Source organism: Carassius gibelio, chromosome B13, assembly GCF_023724105.1.
Source record: "Carassius gibelio isolate Cgi1373 ecotype wild population from Czech Republic chromosome B13, carGib1.2-hapl.c, whole genome shotgun sequence".
Taxonomy (NCBI): Eukaryota; Metazoa; Chordata; class Actinopteri; order Cypriniformes; family Cyprinidae; genus Carassius; species Carassius gibelio.
In genome coordinates, this window is record NC_068408.1 from 8,431,806 (window position 1) to 8,459,550 (window position 27,745).

Genomic DNA, 27,745 nt, shown 5'->3' on the forward strand with positions numbered 1-27,745 from the left:
GCAAGTCTTTTTATTATCTTTGTTATGTGGTTTATATAATTTAAATTACAATTTAATTATTATCTCACAGTTACAATATTAAGAAGCAATAATTAACTATTAGGGTACATTTTTCAAAAATCTTAGGGTCTAAGAAACATTTTTAACTGAAGGTCTACAAAAATATCAAAATGAATTTTAATGTAAAACTGAAACCGTGTTCATCATAGATGTGTATTCAGGTGACTGTGTTAGCTGCATTATTATGGATTTTAATGTCAAGTCATTGACTGTATTTTTAACATGGTTCAAAAAATTGAGAGAGAGAGAGAGAGAGAGAGTGAGAGAGATACTTTCTGCTCCTCCCTCGGTGCCTGGTATAAAAGTATGAAGCTCGTGACCCCGGTTGCTCGCTCGGTGTAACCAGTGGTCTTCAGGATGGCGACTCCTCTAACGGACCAGGAGAAGCGCAAGCAGATCAGCATCAGAGGGATCGTCGGTGTGGAGAATGTGGCAGAGCTGAAGAAGGGCTTTAACCGGCACCTGCACTTCACGCTGGTCAAAGACAGGAACGTCGCGACGCCGCGCGATTATTATTTCGCGCTCGCGCACACGGTGCGTGATCACCTGGTGGGCCGCTGGATCCGTACACAGCAGTTCTATTATGAGGCCGACCCAAAAGTGAGTCATGAAAAAAAAAAAAAATTAATAAGACGTCACGTGGTAACTTTTGTTTGAAACGTTTTGCCAGAGCAAAAATGTAATTATCGAAATGAAATTAGATATTTTCCCGTAGACACATGTTGACATGACATTTTTTATTCACTTTTAATTATTATGAGATTAACAGGTTGTAGTGAAGTTGTCGGTTAGGTTAATTAAGTCAGGTGCTTTGAAATACAAGTTTTGTGGATCCAAATAATGTATTTGTTCCAGTTGTTTGCCAGGCTTCAGACTGTCATGTAGGCAACTTATTGTGATTTATAGTCCTGTAAAAGTTATGAAAATTCTTTTTTTTTTTTTTTTTGATTGAAAATAATTTGGCATAATTTGCATCCAATGTACAGTCCAAGAAGGCTCTGTTTGATCTAGAAATTGTTTATATTTCTGTGTGCTTCAGCGTGTATATTACCTTTCTCTGGAGTTCTACATGGGTAGGGCGCTCCAGAACACCATGATTAATCTGGGTCTCCAGAACGCCTGTGATGAGGCTATCTACCAGGTGAGAGAGGACTAAACACTTGCCTATCCATCTGTGCGTCTGGCTTTCTTTAAATCTCCCTTTTTCCTTTTAGATTGGTTTGGATATGGAGGATCTGGAAGAGATGGAAGAAGATGCTGGATTAGGGAACGGAGGGCTGGGAAGATTAGCAGGTCTCTCTTTCTCTCTTTTTCTCTCTCACACATACACTATACAAATAATTTACCATATTAATATAAATGAGCAATATTTAATGTGTGTACGCGATCCACAGCTTGTTTTCTCGACTCCATGGCGACTCTGGGTCTGGCTGCTTATGGATATGGGATCCGATATGAGTATGGAATCTTCAACCAGAAAATCAAAGATGGATGGCAGGTGAATTTCACCCAGAATTACTTAATTCATTTTTCAAAAAAGTTCTAATTTACAAGCTTCTGATGTCATAATACAGGTCATTATAGTAGTTCTGACTGACCCACATAACAAAAATATATTTCAGAATTCAAAAAATGGCTAAATTTATCTATAATATAATTTGTTATATAAATATATTAGATATATATGTACAGTATTATCTATCTATCTATCTATATATATATATATATATATATATATATATATATATATATATATATATATATATATATATATTAAATACATTTTAGTTACTTATACTTTCTCATACATTTTTATATGTTTTCAGATATTTTTAAATATATTTCAGAGTACAAAAAGTGTCAAAATATATTACTAATATAGATTTAAAAATCTACTTAAATGAATATATTTTTCAGTAGGTTTTAGTTTCTTATAATTCATATATATTTTCGATCTACTTAGGCTAAATTTATCTTTGAAAATATATATATTTTGCATTTCCACAAAATTCTGGTTACTTAGCAGTTTGCGATACTTTGTAGGACAGTGTCTGCATAAAAATCAATGTAAATGGGCCAGGAGTCCACTGTATTTGTGGTCACTGGCCTTCTGCATGTGAGCTTGTCACAGAGCTGATAATACTGCACCAATAGGGATCTCGTGCCAGCAGTAGTACGTTGATAAGAAACTCGATTTATTTGCAGAAGGACAGTGATAATGGTATGTTTGTGCAATGAATATGCTTATTTTAAAAAATACACACACTTGAACTTTAACCTGCCCTAGATTTGAGTACTATGTCCCCCAGTGCAGACTGGCACTGGTGTCCTCTTTCATCATCTCTGTATCATTTTCTGTTAGGTTGAGGAAGCGGATGATTGGTTGAGGTACGGTAACCCCTGGGAGAAAGCCCGTCCTGAGTTCATGCTGCCTGTGCATTTCTATGGACGTGTGGACGAAGAGGATGGGACGGAGCCGAAATGGGTTGACACACAGGTATCAACACTGTTACATGAATAAACACACACTTTAAGGATAGCGATAACCTGGCCAGGTTTGTGATGCATGTTAATGGTATAGGTGGTCCTTGCCATGCCCTATGACACACCAATCCCTGGATACATGAACAACACAGTGAACACTATGCGCTTGTGGTCTGCACGCGCACCCAACGACTTCAACCTGCGCGACTGTGAGTCATTCACACAACAGAATACCAACCCACATTAACTGCAGGCAGACATTTATACAAGATAAACATTATCAAAGTATATTTTTACTACAGTCAACTTGAAAATTAAGTGAAAATTTACCCCATTTCCTGGTCTTTTTGTGAATTATTCGTCAGTACATATTATTTATTTACATGAAGTCATTTCGCATTCAAAGAAACACCATTTGTCTTAATTTTTCTTTATTTTAATTTTAGTAGCCCTGGCATTTACAATTTCGTCAGACACCTGAAATCAGTGCCACTGGAATTTAAATGTAACAATTCAATGACGGATGTTTTGTTTTGTTTTCACAGTTAATGTTGGTGATTATATTCAGGCAGTTTTGGACCGTAACTTAGCAGAAAACATCTCCCGTGTACTCTATCCAAATGACAATGTAAGTTTTTTTTCACCCTGTGCTCGGGCAGATTTGCTTTTCTGCATGTTAACTGCATTAATCTGTATAAATTTTTATGTGCAGAAAATTAGGTTTCAATTATCCAGTGTAGGTACATCAAATGGTTAATCTCCCATCTAATTTCAGATTAGCTTTTAGCCCAAACACACTCATTTGTAGTTTTTTTGGACAATGCAATTTGTGGGTGTTGTAGTTCTTTGAAGGAAAGGAGCTGCGGTTGAAGCAGGAATATTTTGTGGTGGCAGCGACTTTACAAGATGTGATTCGGCGCTTTAAGACCTCAAAGAGGAGCTGCTCTGGACCAATGTCATTTGATAGCTTTCCTGATAAGGTCTGTTTTCACTATACACATTCACACTAAACATCTCACTTGACCTGAAACAAGCATTCCACACTGTAATTCTGCAGACACTTACCACCCACACTAGTCTAGTAATGTACTTGTGATTGTGATTGTGCCTGTGTGTTTGTCAGGTGGCCATCCAGTTGAATGATACTCATCCTGCTATGGCCATCCCTGAACTGATGAGGATATTTGTGGACATTGAGAAACTAGACTGGGACACAGTAAGATTTATGATTAATTCATGATACACTAATTTTAATAGTTTTGATTGTAGTTAACTAAAGCCATACTAGTTAGGGTCGATATTTTGTTTTGTACATTCGTCTTATGTTGATTTTGTCAAGGCAGTATGGTTACTGAAATGAGTTCTTCTGTGTGAGTATCTAGGCCTGGAATATCACTAAACAAACGTTTGCTTACACCAACCACACGGTTCTGCCTGAAGCTCTGGAGCGTTGGCCAGTGGAACTGATGGAGAAACTTTTACCCCGACACCTGCAGATAATATACAAGATCAACCAAATACACCTGGATGTGAGTACATTTACACCCAGACTCAGGAAAACAGTATGTACTTTATTATACTGTATATGAGTAGTGCTGTCAAACGATTAATCGCGATTAATCACATCCGAAATAAACGTTTTTTTTACATAATATGTCTATGTGTACGTACTATGCATATTAATTATGTATAATATAAACACACACACATGCATGTATATATTTGAGAAAAAAATATTATATATAATATAATTTATATGAATATAAATAAATACATGTAAGTATTTTCTAAATATATACTGTAAATGTGTATTTATATATGCATAATAAATATACACAGTACACACAGCCATTTTTCAGTTGAAGACTTCAAACAGAGGATTTATCAGTTTAAATTTGTCCATTTATTTATTTATTTTGTAATTTAGCAGAGTCTTTTATCCAAAGTGACTTACAAATGAGGACAATTTAGAGCAGACACCAAATTAATGTTTTTGTATGTATATGTGTGTATTTGCATGTGTGTGTTTGTGTGTGTGTGTGTGTGTGTGTGTGTAGCATATAGCATCTCTGTTTCCAGATGATATGGATCGAATCCGCACGATGTCTCTGATCGAGGAGGAAGGGGGAAAGAGAGTAAACATGGCTCATCTCTGCATTGTGGGCTCACACAAAGTCAATGGAGTTGCACAGATTCACTCCGACATCATCAAAAGAGACGTGTAGGCCTCTCTATCTCACATACATACAATCCTGCATCCCACTGTTGATTATTTTCTTAGTTGAGTTTAAATTTGATCATTTAGATTCCGAGACTTTAGTGAGCTGGAACCAGAGAAATTTCAGAATAAAACAAACGGCATCACACCGCGGCGCTGGCTGCTCCTCTGCAACCCAGGACTCGCTGATCTGATCGCAGAGGTCCAACACGCACGTTTTTCTCTTGTTTTTTTAACAAATTTTCCCAGGTGATGTTTTTATATGTTTCGTTTGTGTGTGTTTGCAGGCTATCGGCGAAGAGTATGTGAAAGATATGACTCAGCTGCAGAAGCTGAATGATCTGGTTGACGACGATGCTTTCATCCGAGATATAGCCAAAGTCAAACAGGTTTCATATTAACTTTGTAGATCTTGTTAATCTAGTAGTAAATTTATTCTTTTTTTCCTCCTCTTTATATAATTTTTTAGTACTTTTGAGGTGTTCTGTGGACATTTCTGACTCAAAATTAGTCAAAAGATTTGTTAATTTGAATTTTTATTTTTGTGTGTAGGATAACAAGCTGAAGTTTGCGCAATATTTAGAGAAAGTGTACAAGATGGACATAAATCCCGCATCCATGTTTGATGTCCATGTGAAAAGAATCCATGAATACAAACGACAGCTGCTCAACTGCCTTCATGTCATCACCATGTACAACCGTATGTACAGAAAACAAGCACACACTGGCACATGTTGAATAAGCTGTCATTTTTATATGTTTTTCAAAACACTTTTATCTATGTAGAGACTCCTTTAAAAAATCAAGTCTTTTTTCTGTGCAACACAAAATAAGATACTGAAGAATGTTCCAACTTTTTTCACACACAGGCATCAAAAGGAGCCCCATTAAACCGTTCGTCCCACGGACTGTGATTATCGGTGGAAAGGTAAAACAAGAAATCTTTTTCTTGCATTGTAAATGCCTGTACTGCAACTTTCGATCAATTCAATGCATTCCTACTGAACAAAAGTATTGATAAAATGATTACTAACCTCAACCTTTGAATCTTACTGTATGCTTTATGCAGGCTGCTCCTGGATATCACATGGCAAAGATGATCATTAAGTTGATCACGTCTGTCGCTGATGTGGTGAATAACGATCCTGTGATCGGCCGTAAACTGAAGGTCATTTACCTGGAGAACTACAGGGTGTCACTTGCAGAGAAAGGTGACATACACACTCACAACTAATAGACATTGAAACTGTTTGCATATTGATGGATGGATTTATGATTATCTGTGTTGCATGTGCAGTGATTCCAGCTACAGACCTGTCAGAGCAGATCTCCACTGCAGGTACAGAGGCTTCCGGAACGGGAAACATGAAGTTTATGCTGAACGGCGCGCTGACCATTGGCACTATGGATGGTGCCAACGTGGAGATGGCAGAAGAAGCCGGAGAAGAAAACCTCTTCATCTTTGGCATGAGGGTGGAAGATGTGGCAAAGATGGATAAAGAAGGGTAAGGAGTGAGACGAAGATTAAATACATGGAAAAGGATCTTTGAAGACATTAACCATTCTTTTGTGTGTGTGTGTGTGTGTGTGTGTGTGTGCAGCTATGATGCATTAGAATATTACGAGAGTCTTCCGGAGCTGAAACAAGCCATAAATCAGATCAAAAGTGGCTATTTTTTACCGACACAGCCTGAGATGTTCAATGACATCATCAACATGCTGTTCCATCATGATCGGTAAAACACTCACACTTTTCTTTCTCAAATCCTTACCTTACAATCTCTCACGCTCTCTAAAACTGTCCCCCAGGTTTAAGGTTTTCGCAGACTATGAGTCTTACGTCGAGTGTCAAGAGAGAGTCAGCGATCTGTATAAGGTGACACATTTTGCTTAATAAACACGTCAGAGATTCAGATTATTGCTCAACGTTCTCCTTCATCCTGCTTCATGTAGAATTAAAACCTTTGCCGAACTTTTGTTCAACCAGAGATTCGGGCCACATCGAACTGGCCAGGTCACGTGATTTTACCAAACAAGACTTTGTAAAAAATGTTTTTTTTGTTGTTTTTATGGTTTTATAATGTAGGTTCAGTTCTTATGCATTTAAGTTAATGTAATAAACATGCATGTATAATAAAATTCAGACAGTGTTAGCTTTTCTGTCAACACAAATTTAAGAATCTTATGATTTAAGAAGATGTGAGACTTAAGAATGATTACGAAATTCTTTTCTGTATACTGTAGCAAATGTTCAAAGTGACCAAGACTGTCAAGCTCCAAAAAATTACAAAGAGACCCTGAAAGTGCAATTAATATAGTCCATAATTTCTCTGTTTTGGACAGGATCAGAGAGAGTGGACTCGGGTGGTAATTAAGAACATTGCAGCATCTGGAAAGTTCTCCAGTGACCGTAGCATTAAAGAGTACGCCACTGAGATCTGGGGAGTGGAGCCCACTGACCTGAAGATTCCTCCACCCAGTGAACCCCGCGAAGCTCTGGAGGAGACCGCTCGCGCCCTGCGCAAGAACTGAACACATCAGCACAGAGTCTCGGGATCATGAGAAGACTTGTTACAGTCATTAATAGAACTACATAACTTAGAATGAATTCAACTTTAGGAGCTTAGAATGAATTCAACTTTAGGTTTTTCTTTCAATTTTTCTATAGGAGTGCTTTGTACAAGCAAAAAGTTCAAATAAACCTCATATTTTAATTAAGCATGAGTTCAACATTGAGTCATTTTAATTCATATAGTACTAGCAAATATAATGATTTTATGAAATATATAATAAAAAAGAAGAGTGGATGACGAGAGGCAGAGGACAAAGAGTTCCATGGGTCAACGTATTGACATTCTGCACTTATATGGTACAAAAGAAAATGAAATGGTTTTACAAGAGCAAGGGCTCGCGACACCAAAGTTGTGGGTTCAGTTCCAAAGAAACACAATGCTAAACAAAACATGCACTCAAAATACACTGTAAGCATCTAGTAATTAAATGAATGTAAATTGTTCAACAGTTTGTGATCAGGAGATTTTTATTTTTATTTTTAAAGAAAATGTTTTTATTCCGCAGGGAATTAATTGATTAAGTCTACTGTCAATTTGATCAGTTAAATTAATTACTTGCTACATTGCTACAAAAAATATATATTTAGAAAAAAAACAGTTGAGAGATTATGAGATAATTCATGAGAATCCTGAAAAAGCGTCAAAGTTTACACAAAAATAGCAAAGTCAATCATTTTCAGCTGTGAGAATAAAAAATTGTATTTGATCTTTACTGTCACAAAAATAAATGTCATTTGGAATATATTACAACAGAAAGCATTTATTTAGTTTTGTCCTTGTGCAGCTTTGGTGAGCATATAAATGACTTTGGAACTGTTAGCTCAACAGGTGCGTAGTTCCGTCGCTGTCCTGCTGGAGTCGCTGTTGCGCGCTGTGCTTCTGCTCGTCTCCTCCTCTTCCTCCTGCAGGGCCTTTCAAAATGTCCCTGACCGCCCCATTATAACAAACAATGTAGCAAACTGACCCGAGCACTCAGCAGAAAGACATCACAGTCACAGCTATAGCCGCGGCATTAGATCCAAACACACAGAGAACGGGTCAGTTTGAGGGCGAGCTCCGGATCAAACTAATGGACTTCTAACCGAATAACGGAGACAGCTCGCATCTGTGAAACCGCCGGGTAAGTGTTCAGATGATGGGTTTAACTTTGACTTCATCACACATAAATCACAGTCATCTCACTCATAATATACTACTGTATTCATTCGGAATTAAACTTGAATATGTGTCCTGGTTATGGTTGTTTGTTGTGGCGATTAATTTGTGACTGCAATATTGAAGTAAAGAACTTTATTTTTTTATCAATACCTTTCACCACAAAACATGTTAGATAAACGAAAAGGAAGCGGCAGTGATGTTAGTATGGGTGTGTGTTTTGCGTGTTTAATGGTGTGTTTGTGTATTTAATGTCGCTGGGTGCATGTGTTTAATTTATTCCAGTTATGCTCAGTTCAAAAATATTTATTTGTAAACGAAAAAGAGCCAATCTGAATATTAAAATATCAAATTAATTATGAATAAAAATTTAATTAATACAAAAATAGAAAAAATAAAAATGCCTATCCAGTTATCACAAATGAGTTGAAAAGTCAAAGAAATGAATTAGTTAAAAGGTTTCTTTACTCGTTTATAGCTACTTTGGTGTTTTAAAACGTGTCTGATTATTGATGTGATTTAAAATTATTAGGCATATATGGTTGCCCCTGTACATTTTTTTTAATGGTAAGAACATTTTTCAAAATCAATTTCACTTATTACCTCGTCCAAATATCTGAGTGACTCTGAATCGGTTCTTCCTGAAACTCTCAGACGTCCTTGTAAGGAGCAGATGGACATCAAACCCCTCCCTTGTGTGTGTGTGTGTGTGTGTGTGTGTGTGCGTGCGTGTGTGTGTGTGCGTGTGTGTGTGTGTGCGCGCGTGCACCATCCACTGAAGAATAATAAATGAATACACACACTTCTATGCTTGTAAGGCTCTCAAGAGGGGCCAGGGCTCCTCGGGACAAAAGACACCTGCAGCTGAGTGTGTTTGATTGTGTTCATCTCAGATGTTATAACTTGTGTGTCCTGACGCTGGCCTTTCTCATCTGTGCTCTGCTCTGGATTTAGCCCACAGATCTCTTCTCTTCCTGAGCGGAGGGATTGTGTGTGTCAGAAATAGTGCTGCAGGGCTCTCCATTTTTGTGGCTCAAGCTTTGTTCCATCTTGAATCTTATATACTCTTAATAGCAATGAGCACAAATCCCACACTAAAGGATGAGATTAAAGTCTTAAAAGCCATAAAATAATCTTTGATTAGATAATTGGTGGTGTTTGCCTTGAGTAAAAGAAACATAACAATGTATGTTTTATTGGCGATATTTGTACATTTAAAAATATTAGGAATGTCCCTAATAAACTGATAATTTTTTTATAATGTTATGGCTGATAATTGACAATTGCTAAATGAAAGTTGCACAAAAATTCTAAAAAGTACAATCTCGTGTTTATGCTGAAAGTACATTTTGGCATTAACATTATAATGTTTATTTATGAACAGAAGTACACATTTTGAGATTTGTTAAATATGTTTTAATAGTGTTATATTACTAGTGTCTTTTAAAAAACAGTTGGTAATGAAATGTTGTTTAAAGTATAAAAATTAATATAATTTGTATTTATAATAAAATTATCTATTCAAATAAAATCTAAAAATCTAAATATAAAAGCCGGAGAAATGTGCATGCATAATTAAACACTGATACATTGAAAAAAAAATTTACAGATATGTTGTGCATCCCTAATAAACATGTACACTTCTTATTTAAAAATCTGGTACGTCATGTAATGGTAATGGAAATATGCCCATTTCTATCTTTATGCTCCTTATCCAACTGAAAAAGTCATGGAAATCCATTAGTCAACTTTGGGAACGTTGTCCTGCTGTAATGAAAGCTGTAGTCCTTTAATGGCTGACAGCCAATACAGCCTCCTTGGTAAAAGCGAGCGGTGTGTGAGTGTGTCACGCATTTGCACTCGAGCTCGTTGTTGCTCTTGTTCATTTTGTTTGTCACTCACTCTGGTTATTGATGGCTCTTTCTTCATCCTTGTGTGTTGAACTGGAGTATGTTGGAGTTATTGTGAGTTTGGATGTGAACTATCTCTCTTCGTAAGCTAGAAGTCAGTGGATGGAAGCTAGAAGTCAGTGGATGGGATGTGTTACTCTGTCTGTGTCTCTGTAGGAAAGGCTGATGGATGGAGCGAGGGACCAGTATGAGGAACGACTGAAAGAGGTGTTTGAGAGTTTTGATGGCAGTGGTTTGGGCTCTCTGAGTCCGGAAGAACTGACCGATCTGTGCCGGGCCCTTCAGCTGGAGGAGAACACGCTGAACACACTCTTACACACACTGCTGGAGGACCAGATCCCTGCACGGGTGAGACACCACATGTATTTCTTTTAGGGACATTTTCTATTTTTCATTTTATTTGAATGTCTTTTTGTGTGTATTTGTGTGTTCATTTTCATGCCGAGGCATTAAATCCTGTAAATGGTCAGGAGGATATGATCGTGGAAACTTTGTATTTTGTTCAAGACCCCAACCAAACAACCTTTTAGAGCATCTGTAATTAGAAACTGTATAGTCTTGATAGACACTGATGAAAAGAGGAGGGATTCATTTGCCACTGTTTTGATTTTTCAGGTTGATTTTGAACAGTTTAAGGATGCGCTGATCCTTGTGTTATCAAGCACAAACACAAGCGATCCAGAAGAATGTCTTGAACGACCAGGTAACAACCTCACGAGATCTAGACTAGATTTAAACCATATAATGAACGGACACCTTTAAACTTAATTGATCATTTTAGATTATTGGCATCAAGTAACTTTGTTTGCTGGAACCAATATTGTGTAAAAAGAGCAGTTTAGATCCACTGTTCGATGAATGTCTCATTAAATGAATGCACGGAAATTCTGTTCTAAAATATAACCATCTTTGGATACACTGCTGTCTAAATATTGATATTACCATTGAACGATCCTTTTCAAACAATGAATATCTATACATGCTGTGATATCACATAAGTCACCGAAACTTGTAGAAATAAATAGATATTTATTTATTGTAAATATCAGTTTAGGTCTAATAATGTTGCTTTGTTTTTACAGCTGTTTATATTTGATCTGCTTGATTTATGTTTGATTGATTGATTGATATAATACTATAATACTATAATTGACATTGGCAGGTTGTGATCAAAAGACTCTGCTCAGCATTTAGAAATCATGATGTAATCAGGAATGTATTAAAAACCAGACAGCCTGAGCTGAGGGAGGATGTGAGGTTAAATCTGGATTAAGGAGGATTATTCTGAGAACAGTGATAGTGTAAATGAAGTCTATTCTATCTTAAAACAAGCTCTTCTCTAATTATGACATCTCACACTTCATGATAATAGCCGGGGCATTGCTATGCAGTTGCATCAAGTGTTTGCCTAATTATAAGCAATAGAAATAGTGACACTTGCCTTAGCAAACATTATTTCTTCATAATTCATTTCTGCTTAACACTTGGTAGACAGTATTTATACACACAGTGTATGTGTTACCCTGGGCCTCAAACAAAACTTGGCTTTCATTGTTCATTCATGCGGTCAAGTGAATTTCAATCACAGGTTTCTAAGCTGAACGATAAACAAACGGTTCACAGATTTTGTTCCTAAAAACGTCCTGTGCTCTTAACAAAATAGGCCACTGGCTTGACTGTCGCTAATTTAACAAGAATGATCTGGTAATGAAATCTGCATGGTATACTTTCTGGTATAGTTTGTCTAAACTCTATGCTGCCCATAAACACTACTCTTCAAACGTTTGATGTCAGTAAGATTAAAAAATATATATGCTTAAAACCAGCAAGGATGCATTAAATTGCTAAAATGTGACGGTAAATATATTCATGATACAAAAAAATACTATTTCAAACAAATGCTGTTCTATTGGATTTTAATTTGTCAGCGTATCCAGAGTTTTCACAAATATATTAAGCAGAAAAACTGTTTTAAACATTGTAATAAGAAGAAATGTTTCTTTAGCACTTAATCAGGATATTAGAATGGATATTTTCGGTGTCTTGAATTATTTAAGAAGTTATTTTATTAACAGATATTTTATCATTAGACCTACCTTGAGGGACCATTTGTGAAAGAGTAGCAGGTATTTTGAAAGTGTTGAGCTCTTGTTAGATGTTACTGTAGAGGAACGTATTTATTATTGTATAACTATTGTAAGAGTTATTTATCTCTCCCCTAGATTCCCCAGAAGTCCAGCCACGCTTCGTAAAGGGCAGTAAGCGCTACGGCCGCCGCTCTGCTCCGGAGTCCAGTCACACACACACTGATTCACACACACAGCCTGAAGATGAGGAGGAGAAGGATGAAGATGCTCAAGAGAGCGATGACAGGACTGTACCCAGGAAACGTGAGGTAACACGCTCACATGAAAAACAGTGAAGCGTAAAGGTTGAGCCACATTCTTCTCGTTTAGAATCATTCATATCTGAATACACAGATAAAGCTGAAGGTTAAAGTTGCGATTTTCCTTCAGAAACAATCCAAATTATTCAGCCGCAGCTCACTCCAAAACACACAGTCTGTGTGTGTGTGTGTGTGTGTGTGTGTGTGTGTCTTTGCCCTCTGCTCTGACAGAAGTTAATGAGGACTCTTAGAAGAGACACCCCAATTTAAAGCAAAATAACAAGCAGTGACGTCTCGCATTGAAATTGTTTTATCGAATCCTTGCCGGCTTGTGTTTGTGAGCTTTTGTGTGTGACTCTAGCCACGCTTTCCAGCAGGTGCACATTAATACACACTGCTGCGCAGAGCTCTCTCTGATAGTCTGGTGTGTGAACAATCCTCCGGTTCTTCAACAGCAGATGTGTTTCTACTGATGAACAATGACCCTTCCCCACCCCCTGAATTCCATTGCACGTATTCTCCATCTGCTCCCTGCACCCCCAGAAATTCACTCTGTCCACATCTGAACACACACACACACACACACACAATGATCTTGACCAAACAATAGGGAAGTAGTTGAGTGAGTGGCTTTTTAGTTTCAACCTGTGGTTAGTTTTGCATAATTAGTATTTTAAAATATATATTTTTATTTTTTAATTTTAATTTTAGTATTTATTATTACGGTGTATATAAAAAAAAATATTTTTTTAAATGTTTAAGTCATTTATGCTTACCAAGGCTACATTTATTTGATCAAAAGTACAGTAAAAACAGTAATTCTATGAAATGTTCAATTGAAAATAAAGACTTTTCTGTTTAAATATATTTTAAATGTATTTTGGCAAATTAGTAACATGATCCTTCATAAATCGCTCTAATATGCTGATACAAAATCAAACATTTCTCATGGTTATTAATATTGAAAACAGTTATGCTGCTTACTATTTTTAATAAGTGTGCTGCATTTTTTACAATACAAGGTTAAGCATTTTTAGTTTTTGCAAATAGCAATTTTTTGAATGTTGTTAGTGTCACTTGTCATCAATTGAATGCATCCTTTATGAAAAGCTTCAGTGTCTTTAAAAATAAATAAAAGATAATGAAATCTTACCCCAAATCTCTGAACCATGGATTATGTTATAAAATATAGGCATTTGTTTTGATGTTAGTTAATTGAAAGTTTATTGCTTTGTTTTATTGTTGCTCGGTAGTGCCCCGTCTGGGGGTGTGATTATCAGTGTTTTTAATCTGTGCATTTTATTTATTTTACAGCGCTGGAATACTGACATAAGCATTTCTGAAGAGTTTGAAGCAGAAGGTGACTTTAAATAATCTTTAAACAAACAAAAAAATCTTCCTTATGCAAGACATTTACACTGGATTGTGTGCAGGTCAGCTGCACCTCTGGAACCCAGATGAACCCAGCACACCAGGTGCCAATGCACTGCCACTCTGTGACATGGAGGAGCGTTTGCATTATGCTTGCCATCAGCTCTCTCTACCTATAAACGGCACGGCCACACTGCAACAGCTACACACACTCTGCCAGCACATAGGCATTGAGGTATTTTCCACGATCACAACCTGAGATCCATTTAGTGGTTAAGTAATTCATATTAACACGTAGTTCCTGTGTGTGTTTGAACGTCCACAGGTGGGAGAGGATCTGTTGCAATGTGGTGATGAAAACGCAATAGATGTGCAGGACTTCATCTCATGCATAATAAACCCCAGCAAACCACCCACACCGTCAGCATCTACACCCTACAGACAATTAAAGAGACTCCATTCCACTCAGGTAAGTACACAGTAATAGACTGTATGTGCAAAACATGCCTAAATATAAGTGTTAAACCTCTTTTCACCATCCTTCTCTTTCTTCCAAGTTTGATGAGTCGGGTCGAAGGATCTCATGTGCTTCGAGCAGCACAATCTGTCTGCAGGTGTTTTCAGATTTGGATGATGGATCAGGATATGCTCCTGTGGAAACTCTGCTTTACAGGTGGATGGAAGAGGGAGTGGATAATAGCTCGGAGATCTTACAGGTGACACACTGACTACACAACTCTGCATTGCATCTAGGATATTTGTAATAAGCTTTTATATGTGTGTGTCTGTCTGCAGGCTCTGGATTTTAATCTGGAAGGTAAAGTGAATCTGTCTGAGCTCACCGTTGCGCTAGAGAATGAGCTGCTGAGCACTAAGAACTCAATCCACCAGGCGGCGCTAGTGAGCTTTAAGGCAGAGATCAGACATCTGCTGTGAGTCCATGTATTTGAACTAGATCATCACACTAGATCACTTCAGTTTGCAATTCACAAACACCATCTCATTCTAGTGGTTCTCAACCAAGGGGCCGGGACCCAATGGGGGACCTTAACACAGTTCCAAGGGGGTACAAGATAGCAAAAAATGACTTAAAATAAGAGAAACTATGTTTCTAAATAAGTTAATACAGCTAAAAAACAAGATGTTAACTGACATTATATTTTGTATTTTAATTTGTTACCTCAACAACAAATTTCTATTCAAATTTTACATAATATGACAAAAACATATTTTGTTGAATTGTAATTTTCATGATGCTGCTAGAAAACGCTTTTATTCAGAAACATGCTTGCATGGAATATTTGAAAATGTACCACCTGAATGTATTTTTTAGATTTTCTATCTTATGTTAAGTTGAAATGTTTTATATAATGTACATTGCATGGATGAAACTGAACTTTTTTGCCATGTAAATAGCCATGATGCTAACATGGCATAAAAAAACTTAATAAACAAACTAACAAACATAATATGACAACAATTTTAAAAATAAATTGTCTTGCTCCAAAAGAGCTTGCTAACCCCATTGCACAATTATTTATTATACATTATATTATGCACACTCTTAATCTACTCTATACCATATTATTATTATTATTATTATTATTATATTTCTTCAGATGATTCTAATTTAATATGGGGACTCATTCAAGATCAGGTTGTTGCATTATTTGACTCCCCTCAGCTTGCTGTTGTGACTAAGACCTATTGTTTTCTCTTACTCTAAATCACGTCTTGTTATTCTTTAATCCAGGTCCTTATTCAGATTCACTCAAGATCGTTTTAGGACCACAGAGCTCCAGTTTGCTTCTACTCTAATGTCAGTTCTTTGTGTGACAGGGAGTGTGTTGACCTGGAAAGGCGTGAGAAGGAGAGGATTCGCTTTGATCTGGACAAAGCAGAGAAACTGAAATCTCAGCTGGCGTCTGAAGTCGATGACCACCATGCTGCCATTGAGCGCAATAATGAACTCAACCTCCGGTAACCTTTCACCTTCAATCAGCTGTCGCTTTCCCCTCGTTAAACCCAAATTACTTTATACTCCAGAAAGTAAATTCCTTGTTTTAATGTTGTGATTATTTTCTTATGATCATTTTACTTTCTTTTATGTAAAGCACTTTGAATTGCCATTGTGTATGAAATGTGCTATATAAATAAGCTTGCCTTTCCTTGCCTACCTGCAGAAATTGCTGCATAAACACAAAAGGCTTGTTCTGTGGACATTAATGGTCTATGCATGTGGGTGTGAGCATGTGTATTCATGTGTCGTGTGCATGTGTGTTTATGTCCATGCATGCAATTTAAACAGGAAGTTGGAGCAGGAATATAAAGAGAGTATGACTGCTCTGAGATCAGAGCTTAGTAAAGAGGTGGAGCTTGTGCAGCAGCAGGCCAGTCAGCATCGAGAAGAGCTTGAACAGGAAATTGGCAAGTTGAGAGAGGATGAAACCTTCCTACGAGAACATCTATCTCTCACCATTAAAGTAATTAGCATTTTCAATTGAATTTGTTAATTTTTGTGTTGTTGTTGTTTTTTGTTTTATCACTGTGAATTGCCTTCTACATACTTGCGTCTCATTCCCATCAGCATGTCATTTTTATTTAATTTGAGTTGTAAAATGTATTGTATATGTTTGTCTTCAATAACTTTATGTAGGAAAATGGTCGTCTGGAGTCTGAGCTTATTGAGACCACAGAGAAACTGGTGGAGGCAGAAAACCAGCTGAACAAAGTGCAAAAAAACCTGGAAGGTGTTTTGAAAGAGAAGGTACTGGAATTAGCGTAGACCCAGACATCTGTATTGACATGAGGAGAAACATACAATAACATGATAAAAATGATAAAAGATAGTCTATTTTTAAAAATGTGATGATTATTTTTTTTTCAAGACCAGGAAAAGTCATGTCAATTAATTAAAATGTATAACTCTGTAGCCATTTTATATATATGTATTTATGGATAAGCATTGTTCTAGTTCAAACTCTAAAATATTTTCTGCTTTAGAAATTGTGAATACATACAGTATATTTTTGAAAAACCTTGTCTAGTAAATCATGAAAAAAAAGCAAAATACTTTTGTGTGTAGTTTGGTGATTTGGATCCAGACTGCGCAGAGTTTTATCAGCAGGAGGAGCGTTTGAGAGAGCTGCGCAGGAACTACGAGGAGCAGTGCAGGGTCTGTAACCTCTCTGTTTCTGTTTTCCTTTTGTTTCAGTCTATTATAATGTGTCACTCAAATTCATATCTATACCTTTATGTGTATTGAAGGAGTTGCAGGATCGTATAGATGAGCTGGAAGCTCAGCTGGAGGAATATCAGACTTCAGGCCACACACCCTCAACACATCCCGGACTGAGTCTGTCTGATGAACTGGCCGGCAAGAGTCCAGATCCAGGTGACATACTTCTCTGCTCATACTCAATAAACATGGATAACACTAAATGTCATCTGTCACTCAGCTGTGCTCTTGTGTGTTGTATTTGTAGGTTCTCAGGAGCAGCAGCCGGTAAACGTGAGTCTAGAGACCGAGATGTTACTGGAGCAGCACCGGCGAGAGATAGAAAACATCAGAGCAATGGTGAGACACACACATGCACATACTAAAACTATGAAAAAATGTATAGCTGCTGTTTTTTTTTTATTGTATGAAGCCAAAGCATATTTGCCTTCAGATGAGTTTGAATTTGACATTTTTTAAATAAAATTTTTAGGTGAACTGTACCTTTAAAAAAAAATGCATTTTTTAAGTTAACTATACTTTTAAGATAAACTGAACTGCACCTTTAGGAATTTCCATTTTTATATGAACTGTACCTTTAAGATGAAAGTAAATGCCAAACTATTCTAGATTGTTTAAAGAATAAAAGGTGACTCTTCCTGTTGCTCTCTGATGCCGTCTGTAGGTTTACGAAGAAAAACGCAGTGCAGAGGAAGAGAGGAGTAATCTCTCCCTGCAGCACCGACAGGAGGTGCAGGTTTTGAGGGAGGAGCTGGCAAGAGAACAAGAGAGAGCCAACAGATTGGAGCAGGACATTTCTGCCCTCAAAACTCTCCACCAGCAGGAGCTTCACTCTCTCACGCAGGATGCACAGGATGCCAGAAGCCGTGCACAACAGCTGGAAGCAAAGGTGCAAATTCTGGAGGAAAAACAGACTGCCTATGAGGAGCAGATCAGAGTGCAAGCTGATGAGATGAGTCTGATCAAATCCAAGCACCAGGAGGAGCTGGAGGCCAGTCTGCAGGAGCAGAGAGAGAGACTGCAAGAGGAGAAGAACAAGGAGGAGAAGAGGCTTAAGGAGCAGTGGAAAGAAGAGCAAAAGAGCTATGAGGAGGTGCTAAATGCTCAGCTTGAGGAGATGCAGCGTAGAACAGAACAGGAGTGTGTTGAGCTGGAAAAGAGGCTCCGAGAGGAGTGGGAGTGTGAGAGGCAGGATTTAGAGGAGAACAGTAAGGAGGCATTGCAAGCTGTGCTGGAGGAGAGCGAGCGGAGGCTCAAGGAGGAATGGGAGCGCGAGAGGCAGGAGCTAGAGGAGATCAGTAAGGAGACACTGCAGGCTGTGCTGGAGGAGAAGCTGGAGAGGGAGAGGAGGCTCAGGCAACAGTGGGATGAGGAGCGGGCTTCATTAGAGAACAAACATCATGCTCTGCTCCTACAGCGTTTGCAGGAGGAAAGGGAACACCTGCGCTCACAGCAGGAGGAGACCGAGAACATTATGAGGGAGCATTGGGGGAGAGAGAGGGCTCAGCTGGAGAAACAGCATGAGGGGGCACTTCAGGCCTGTTTGGAGCAGGAGAGAGAGAGACTGCAAGGAGAGAGAGAGGAGCAGGAGAAGAGGTGGCAGCAGGTGCTTAATGAGGAGCAGAGCCGGATGGTGGAGGCGCACAGGGAGGCCATGCAGGAGCTGAGTGCCAAACACAGCGAGGAGAGAGAAAGACTCAGCAGCCTCTTGGAGAAACTACGCTCCGATATTGCAGAACAGAGGTAAGACACACTGGTTAGAATTACTTGCTTTAAACCTTTGGCATTTTTATGTGAAGTTGAGACTTAATTTAATTCCTTCTGCTATTTTCTTATAAGGTAGGTGCACAGCAATGTGTCTTATTTAGCAGTTAAAATATCTAGAATCCTTGAAACAAGATCAATAAATTACCTGTAAAAGAGAAGAAAAGTTGTTTTCAGAGAATTTACCTTTAATTATATGTTAAGCAAATCTAACTGGACTGGTGGTTTAAATTTTTTGGGGGGGAGGAAATATTTTAACTGACACATTTTAAATGATGAACAAATGAAAACTTTTTACATTTTGAAAGTTTTATTTATAATAAACACATTTAAAATCTTCTATAGGTTTACATTTTTAAAATCTTTTATTGTATATATATATATATATATATACACACACACACACACACACACACACACACACACAAGGATTTTTTACAAACATATTTTACTGGGGAAAAATGAATTAAAAACAGATTTTTTTTTCTTTTTGTTGCATTGTTCTTTAAAATATTTGGGGAATTTGGTCCTGTGTGTCATACTTTTGGATTTAACAACAATTAACTTGCCCTTTTGAAACCTACAAAAACCAGCTATTCTTGTCTCCACTCTGCAGTATAGTTATGTTATAAGCTGTTGATTTTGATTGGCCATGTACAGGAGAGAGCTGGAGAAGCAATTCTCTCAGCGACTTGAAGAAGTGGAAGTTCGCTTCTATGGTGACCAAGAGGCAGTGTCTGAGCGTTTTCAGGTGGATGTACATAAACTCGAGCAACATTACCAAAGTGAGATTGCAGCACTTGCCCAACAGCATGCTGCAGATCGCGCCCACTGGGAGGAGGAGTCAGAGGCAGCCACCAAGGAGGCGGAGCAACAGTGGAAGCTTTTGAGGGAGGCGCTGGACCTTGAGAGGGAGGAGCTCCAAAAGGAGCGTCAAAGCCTTGAAGTTGCACATGCACAAGATATTAAAGCTCTGACAGACAAGAACCTACAGCTTCAGGCCGAGCTGGAGGCTTTTGTCAGTGCTGCTCGAACCAAAGAAATTGAGCTGAGCCGCCAACTCAATGAGCTGCACAACCATGTGCAGGATAGGATGGAGGCCAAAGACCTGCTGCTGGCACAAGCAGAGCACAAAGCAACTGAGCTGGAAGAGATGCTGAAGCAGGCCGTAGATGACTTCATCCAGGAGCGAGCAGAGCTACAAAGGAGTCTGTCTGCTATGGAGGGCAGGCGAGGGGAAATAATTTCATTTTCTGAGAACATGGAGCTGATAGGAAGACTCCAGGAAGGTGAGGAGCTCCTCTGTCAGGAATTAAAGAATGAGAGAAAGGCTCTGCTTGCAGAAAGAGATTCACTGGCATTGAGAGTGGTGCAGTTGGAGGAAATTGTGTTGCAGTTGACCGGAACCACTGGAGAGCCTTCTGCAGAACTTTCTCAGGAACTTTGCATAGAGTCCACCGTAGAAATCCCTGTAGAACCCAATGGAGATGACCTTGAAGAAACTCATAAAGAATCCACAATAGAGCCCTATGATGAATTCAATGAAGAAACCAGGACAGAATCTAATGATGAAGTCAGTCCAAAGTATGTCATATGTGAGGAGTCTTTTGTAAACCGAGAAGATGAAGAGGAAACAGAAGAAGAAATGGATGAAGTTACTGACCCAGACTTTGCTAATTCACAGTTACACAGATGCCCTGAGGTTGAAGTTACAAATAGTAAAACTTTAAACTCTTGTGCTGATGTAGTATCTAACAACAGTAAGACAGAAATCCCTGATTGTCCTAAAGAAGAGGAGGAGGAGACTAAGGAGAAACTCTGTGATCCTGGAGTGGATGGTTTTGAAGATACACAACTGACTGAAAAGCTGAATGTTAAGAGCAATAGCACAGAGACTCCGAGAGATGACACTTTGAAGATGGCAGAGGAGTATATTTTGAATTGCACAGAAAGCGAAGGTAATTTCTCCGCAGAATATGATGATTCCTATAACCAAGAGAGCTTGCAACACCATGAACCTCCAAGCAAAGATGACATCCAGGCTGAATACATTGGCAAACCAGTTGAATCTGAGATTGAAGAAATTCCAGAGGATTGTATAAGCATTGCAAGTCTTGAAAATGATATCGGGGCTTTTGTAAAGGAAGCTTGTACCCAAACTATAGTTGACACAGATAAGGATAAAGTTGCTGATCTGAGAGATGTGTGCATGCAGGAGATCCTGGACCTTCAAGAAACAGTAATGCTGTACAGCAAAGCTATAGAATGCACTAGCTCTCAGTTGCAGAGCCCTAAACGGCAGGATTCAGAGAAAGAGAATATCACACCTCAAGTATCAAAGCACTTTAAGCAAATAGCGTCCCCAGTCAAAGATGTGCAACTTGCTGAGCTAAAGGTCTGCTTTGAACAGAGCATCCAAGAGAACTTGCAGCTTATTGACCACAACAAAAAACTAGAGAGTAGAGTCAAGAGTCTGGAGGACAAGATGCACATAGTCCAGGACCTCCACAAACAGCTGGTGTCGGTGCTGGAAGAGACCGCACAAGTCCGACTGGAGAATTCCAGACTGAAGGTTCTGGTCCAGGAACTTGATAAGCAGGATAAGATGCTGCAGTGGGACTCTGGCTCTTCTGATACTTCACGTAACTCATTACACAACTCCCAGCTGAGGGAGAAGATTGCTGCAGTGACAGAGCTTGAATTCTTCTGTGTGGAGTTTGAGAAACAGAACTCGCATCTACGCCAAGCACTTGCTGATCTGCAGGGCAAATCTCTTAGGATCCATGAACAAATGCAAGAGAGGAGGTACCATGTGTTGGTCCTCTGTTTTACTTCTGTAGATCAGTATCCCCATTCTCCTCATCCTGTTTGCTCCCTGCTGCTAATTCAATTCTGCATGAGTGCCTTGTTGTAGACCCTGCCTCTTTACAGCCATAGAGCCCCATTCACCATCATTAATCCCTCACACACACTTAAAACCTTCTTGTGCAGTTATAGTTAAGTTTTGCGACATGATCTGCCTGTGTATTAAACTGTTGCATATCTGTTTTGACCCAACCCTTGTCAAAAATGTCATAAAATTTCCAATTCACTGGAGCATGTTGTAAGTTTAAAAGACTAATGGACTGTTTACTCCAAGCCTAATGCAAGTAGTTTAATACTACCAAGCAGATTTATAATGTACACTGTGTTTAGGAGTGAAGTTTGTCGTCTGGCTAAAGAGAACATTATTCTGAGGCACAAGATCTCGACAGTAAGGGAGGAGGACTTGAGAGAGAACCAGGATGAACTGCAGTAAGAAATAATGCACACTGAGAGTTCTGAACTGTCCCATTTAAGAGCAGGCAAATGATGTGATAAATGTATTTTGTCTAGATTACATCACATCAAGCAAGGGAAGAGATCTGTACAAGCTCTTAGGAGACAGGTAAGATTTAATTCCATTGCCCAGACTTAACTTTAAGTTGCTTGCAGAATTGAGATTCTTTAGAAACTTATGAGGTTGTCATTTTTATATTTAAAAGTATGCATGTGTTAAAATGTTTGGATTTAATGATTTGCATGTGTCCACACACAAACAGACTCTTAATTCACTTTTCTTCAGCTCTCTGAGCCTCGCCATCTAGGACAACAGCTAGAAGAGGAGAATTTCTTATTACAGCAGAATGCCGATCATGTACTTCGACATGCACTCCAGGAAGTGATACGTCAACATGACAGCTCAGCCAATGAGAAGAATGGGGTATGGTTTTAAATGTGTCAGTTTGATAATAATATGCTCAAGAGTTTGAGTGGTACAAACATTCATAATAATGTTCTCTGTGTCTGTCTTGTTTTATGCACACATACACACTCCCTTACAGTTGTGTGATTGGGGGGATTTGGGTTCCAGAACAGAAAAGGAATTGCTTAGATCAGAACTCAATCGGTGCATAGAAAAGGTATAAAAAGCGCACACACACAGCCCACTCTCACTCTGACCTGACTGTTTGTTTGTTTGTTTGATAGATTTTTTTGTTTTGCTTGGTGGGGGGGCTCGCTCTGTTTTTGGTTTTTGTTCTCATTTTTGTTTTGTTTGGCTGGGGGGGGGTTCACTCTGTACTTTGTTTTCATTTGGTTTTGTTTGGTTTTTGATCTCATTTTTGTTTGGTTTGGTTGGTTTTTGTTTGTTTTTATTTGCTTTTGTTGGGTTTGGTTTCAGTTGTTTGTTTGGTTTCTTTTGGTTTTGTTCTGTTGTAGTGTCTGTTTGGGGGTTGGTTTTGTTTGTTTGTTTTTTGCTTTGAGGGACTACTTTGAAAAAATGTCTTGGTTTCCTTTAGGTTAAGACACTGGATTCATCTTTACAGATGGTCACTCAGCAGAATGCTCGTCTTAAATCTGACTTACGCATCATACAGCAAGAGAGAGATGCTCTCAAACAGAAAGTGATTTCTTTGCACAAACAATTGCACACTGCCAATGAGAAGGTGAGTATAGAGGACTTGAGCTTCTGTCATTTGTTAGATGGAGACACTGAAACAACGCTTTATCTACCCCACACCCACTGTAAATATTTATATTCGTTCCTCCTCTCTTCCTCCATATCAGTTGTTGGAGGTTTCCATTGTGTCTGCTAGTCAGCAACAGGGGAGGCGAATGTGGGCGGAGCTTTCCGGGCTAATGGAGGCGGAGCGTGCCTCACTTACAGAGGAGAACCAGCAATTTAAGAGACAGATAAGTGAAATGAGCTCAGAGCTGCAGTCGTCAAAGGAGCAGGTCAGAGCATGTTTACTAAACACCTCTGGCAGTAATAGGTTGTGGGCGAGTAATTGATGACAAAGTTGATGTTCTTTTTTAGATCAGCCATCTGGAAGCATTAAGTGTGAAACACAGAGGACTTGCAAAAACTGCAGATCAAGAAAATTCAGCCTTGAAACGTGAAATGGAGGCTTTGCAAGCTCAGCTACTGTCGACACGGAACAAGGTTCCTCCTACCTCAATTCCCCAAATTAAACTTTTTAAACCTTTTTTAGTGCTGGTCGAAGTCATGACCTAGCAGTTAGTCTTACTCTATTAACCTTAAATTATGTTTAATATTGTAGGAACATGTTTGGTAAGAATAAAATCATGATGTAGAGTTGACTTGCTAACCTAGTACATTTGGCATCCCTTTCATCTACACAAACTCATTACCTCATCATAACACACTGATCTTGTGTTGTTTTAGGCTCAGCTGGCTACAGTCTTGCCTTCGTCTCCTCAACAGTTTCCAGGGGAACAGAGAGGACAGCACCATAGCAATGGTCCAGACTTCAACATGCAGGTAACACATTTGCACCCAAACAATCAGCATCACAGCTGGGACAAGATTTCTCTCGGGGTCAGTGCATACTCTGTAACCGTGAATGCACAGCACTCTCTGGGGTATATTTACTGTGCGTCTGGTCCTTTGGTGAATCGGGCTCATTTGGTGTCTCTGTTTGTTTGCACTATTCTGGAAAACAGTCGTCACTTGTTGTATTCACATTCATGATATGGGCAGCACTGGGTCTGTTCTTTCTGTAGAAGCAGTGTTAGAGTTACTCCTATTCTGTTTATGTGAATGGTGTTAAATGACGCTCTTGGTGTGTATTTATTAAGTGTTTGGGGGTTTGCATCTGCGCAAGTCTGTTCTATCACGTGCGTGGATATAAGACTTGTGTATAGCACTGTGTGTATGTGTTTCTACAGGTGCCAGAGCTGTGATATCCTCTCTAACAGACATAGAGGAATTGCTGCCTTTGAAATCACCTCCCCTTTGAACTCTGACCTTTAGTCTGTGTGGTCAAATCACTGAACCCTTCCTGCCAGATTTGGTTGTACTTGTTTGAGTTGTTGGGATCAATGTAGTTTTGCAGCTGGTAGTGACCTGAATCTGCCACAAGGTGGCATCATGTTGCAAAGACAATGTACTGTGAGCGGTTTCCTCTTTGGTCCAGATGCTGCTACACATGGAGTAAAATAGGATTTTGACATTTAATTCCATTAAGGGCAGTAGAATCTATGATCAGGAATTAATTTTAAGATCTTAAGGCTTTTAAATAAGCAGTATTGTTTTTTTTGTTTTGTTTAGTTTTTTTTGTACTGTTATGACATCACCATTTTAATGTGTGATACCACACTTCAGCTGTAATGAATGATTGTTCTGAGAAAAATCCATATTTTTTACATTTTAATTTGATTTTGTATTTTTATTTATTAAAGCCTCAATCCATAACTTTATCTACCTCTACATGTTTTACTGGACATTTTGCATCACTGATTTATAATTAATGAATGGTGTTTATTTATTGATTTATTTTATTTTATTAGTTATATAGTTATTATGCTTTTGGATGTTTTACTTGGTTTAAATGTGATATGTCCCTTATTGATGTGAATTTGTTTTATATATATATATATATATATTCTGAGTCCAGATAAACTATTGACTGAAATATTTTGTGTAGTGTATTTAATTGAGTTTAATAAAATAAAAAAAAGTTTACTCTTGATTGTTTGTGATTTATTTACATGTCCCTTTGTACACTATATATATAGTTTTTATACATTTATTTCCATTGCTTTTATATAATCTATTTTAGTTTGATGGTTTGTTTGTTTTGCTCCTATATCATTCATCTATTTTAGAATTTGTTTTGTTTTTTAGGTTTGTAAGGAAGGGAAGGTACAGAAACCACACAAAGTGAATTACATTATTCTAAGAGCAGTTAACTAAGTGAACATAACTTAGGCTGTGGATTTCTAGCGGACCAATTGACCTTAATCAGTCATGACCTCTGACCTTGATCTGTATCTCCAACAGGATCAGCGGGAGGTTGCACTGTTACAGATGGAAGAGAGAATGAGAGAAGTGGAGATCATGCTCAGAAACCTCAAACTGCTGCTACAGGAGAAAGTATCTCAGCTGAAAGAGCAGGTACAAGAATACACACACGTCCTCCCCTGCCCTTTAACACATTCTTGATTATGCATTTTACTCAAAATCAGACTTCCAGCATAACCGTTCTGTTCTCTTTGCTTCTGTAGTTGATCAGGAACAGTGAATCGGATGTGCTGATCAAAGACCTCTACGTGGAGAATGCTCAACTGCTCAAAGCCCTGGAGAAGACCGAACAGCGTCAGAAAGTAGCAGAAAAGAAGAACTTCCTCCTGGAGGAGAAAATTTCCAGCCTCAACAAGATTGTCCGTGACCTCGGCCCTTCCCCACTGGCTCCTGCGCCCTACCACTTCACACGCTCCTGATTTTAAACTGTATTACACATGATTTTACTCAAACAAGCCATTCCAGCATTATTTTTCCTCTGAGAAACACGTTTGAGCTGCTCTTTATATGTCAATCTCCAATAAGGACAAGAAATAGAAGTAGTCCATATGACTTGTGCACTATATTCTCTGAAGCCATACTAAAGCTTTGCATATTGAATAGATGGAAATAATTTTTATTGACTAAAGATCTTCCCTTCTGCCATAGATCCCAAATCTCCTTTCCATTCATCTGATTTCTAGATTAAACTTTCCTTTAAGTTATTGTTTTTATTTATTACTTTTAAAAAAAATTATTTTATAGCGGTTTTATTTATTTTGGATTAAGCCATACTGTCATATTACTAGTGTATCTGGTGTTCACACACACACACACACACACAAACACACACGCAGCCACCTATCATTACATAGCTGTATTGAAATGCAAACAAAGTCAGTGATTCCCTGCATCTCAGAGAAGGAAATTAAAGGGCAAATGCCACAGTGTTTATTCACTGTTTATTTCTGTTTGTTAAAGTGCATTTTATGTCTTCGGGATTGTTTAGTTAATATAAATCTTTTCACTTGAGAATGTGCACCACAAAAAATCCCATAATGTTACTTTAGTTGCAGCAGGATTTTGTGCTTTATTTTGTGTACCTGTTTTTAATTTATGACCTGTAATCATGTATTATGAGCACTGTGGATATGAATAATAGGGGGTCTATTAAAATATTTATGTGGAGTAGAAGAAACTCAGAGCTCGGAGACGTCAGCCTCGTGGTGACCACTGTATAATTTGTGTGTGGAGAGCAAAATTGCTGGTTATGATGTTTCAGGCGTCTCTCAGCGAGTTTACAAATTGTTATGCTTTGGGGGAAAAATGCACAGAGAATTACAGGCATTTAAATATTTTGAAATTGCTTTGAAATTAGTTTTTCTTCTGTTTTTAGTATTGTAAAACAGCCTTAGGTGAAGTATAAGATGTGTTACTGATATTTTTTATGAAAATAAAGTTAACTTACCCTTTAAGTGTTAATTGTATGACACGGGTCAGATGTAAAAACACAACATTCTTTTTTTTTTTGTAAAAAATTAATAAATAATTGTTTTAGCAAACCCTAGGTCAGAGTTTTAATTTATATATAATGAGAAAGAGAGATAATAGCTTACCATAGTTTAATTTAATTTTTTATTAGAATTCATGTATTTTTCTATTTTTTATTGTCGTTATTTTGCTAATCGCACATAAATAAATACATAATTGCTTATATGAAAATTAGTTTGACCTCCTAAATTTCTGAAGGTGAAGTACCTTCT

At 38.1% G+C, this 27,745-nt stretch overlaps 2 protein-coding genes across 3 annotated transcripts; both read left to right on the forward strand.

Moving 5' to 3' along the window:
- The first annotated feature begins 377 nt into the window (after positions 1 to 377).
- pygl (phosphorylase, glycogen, liver) lies at positions 378 to 7,480 on the forward strand. The gene is made up of 20 exons (XM_052572997.1): positions 378 to 660; positions 1,100 to 1,201; positions 1,275 to 1,353; positions 1,455 to 1,558; positions 2,423 to 2,557; positions 2,642 to 2,753; positions 3,090 to 3,172; positions 3,387 to 3,524; positions 3,668 to 3,760; positions 3,927 to 4,073; positions 4,602 to 4,765; positions 4,850 to 4,964; positions 5,050 to 5,151; positions 5,315 to 5,462; positions 5,632 to 5,690; positions 5,832 to 5,973; positions 6,060 to 6,267; positions 6,364 to 6,498; positions 6,572 to 6,638; positions 7,106 to 7,480. Exons 1-20 carry the CDS (start codon positions 418 to 420, stop codon positions 7,292 to 7,294), a joined length of 2,565 nt encoding a protein of 854 aa, XP_052428957.1. The 5' UTR covers positions 378 to 417; the 3' UTR covers positions 7,295 to 7,480.
- Positions 7,481 to 7,625: 145 nt separating this feature from the next.
- On the forward strand, positions 7,626 to 27,510 carry nin (ninein (GSK3B interacting protein)). Of its 2 annotated transcripts, XM_052572996.1 has the most exons (27): positions 7,626 to 8,455; positions 10,557 to 10,748; positions 11,016 to 11,103; positions 12,623 to 12,795; positions 14,101 to 14,146; positions 14,220 to 14,392; positions 14,483 to 14,626; positions 14,715 to 14,873; positions 14,953 to 15,089; positions 15,997 to 16,137; positions 16,466 to 16,640; positions 16,814 to 16,924; positions 17,243 to 17,332; positions 17,425 to 17,551; positions 17,643 to 17,734; positions 18,060 to 19,138; positions 19,820 to 21,964; positions 22,355 to 22,453; positions 22,535 to 22,586; positions 22,764 to 22,901; positions 23,023 to 23,100; positions 23,479 to 23,625; positions 23,747 to 23,914; positions 23,997 to 24,122; positions 24,366 to 24,461; positions 25,983 to 26,096; positions 26,207 to 27,510. In XM_052572996.1, the coding sequence occupies exons 2-27, from the start codon at positions 10,566 to 10,568 to the stop codon at positions 26,420 to 26,422; spliced, it is 6,297 nt and encodes a 2,098-aa protein (XP_052428956.1). In that variant the 5' UTR covers positions 7,626 to 8,455; positions 10,557 to 10,565; the 3' UTR covers positions 26,423 to 27,510. The 2 variants fall into 2 exon arrangements, with proteins under 2 accessions (XP_052428956.1, XP_052428955.1); XM_052572995.1 differs by lacking the exon at positions 19,820 to 21,964 and having other exon boundaries at positions 8,148 to 8,455; positions 26,207 to 27,507.
- The last annotated feature ends 235 nt before the right edge of the window (positions 27,511 to 27,745 follow it).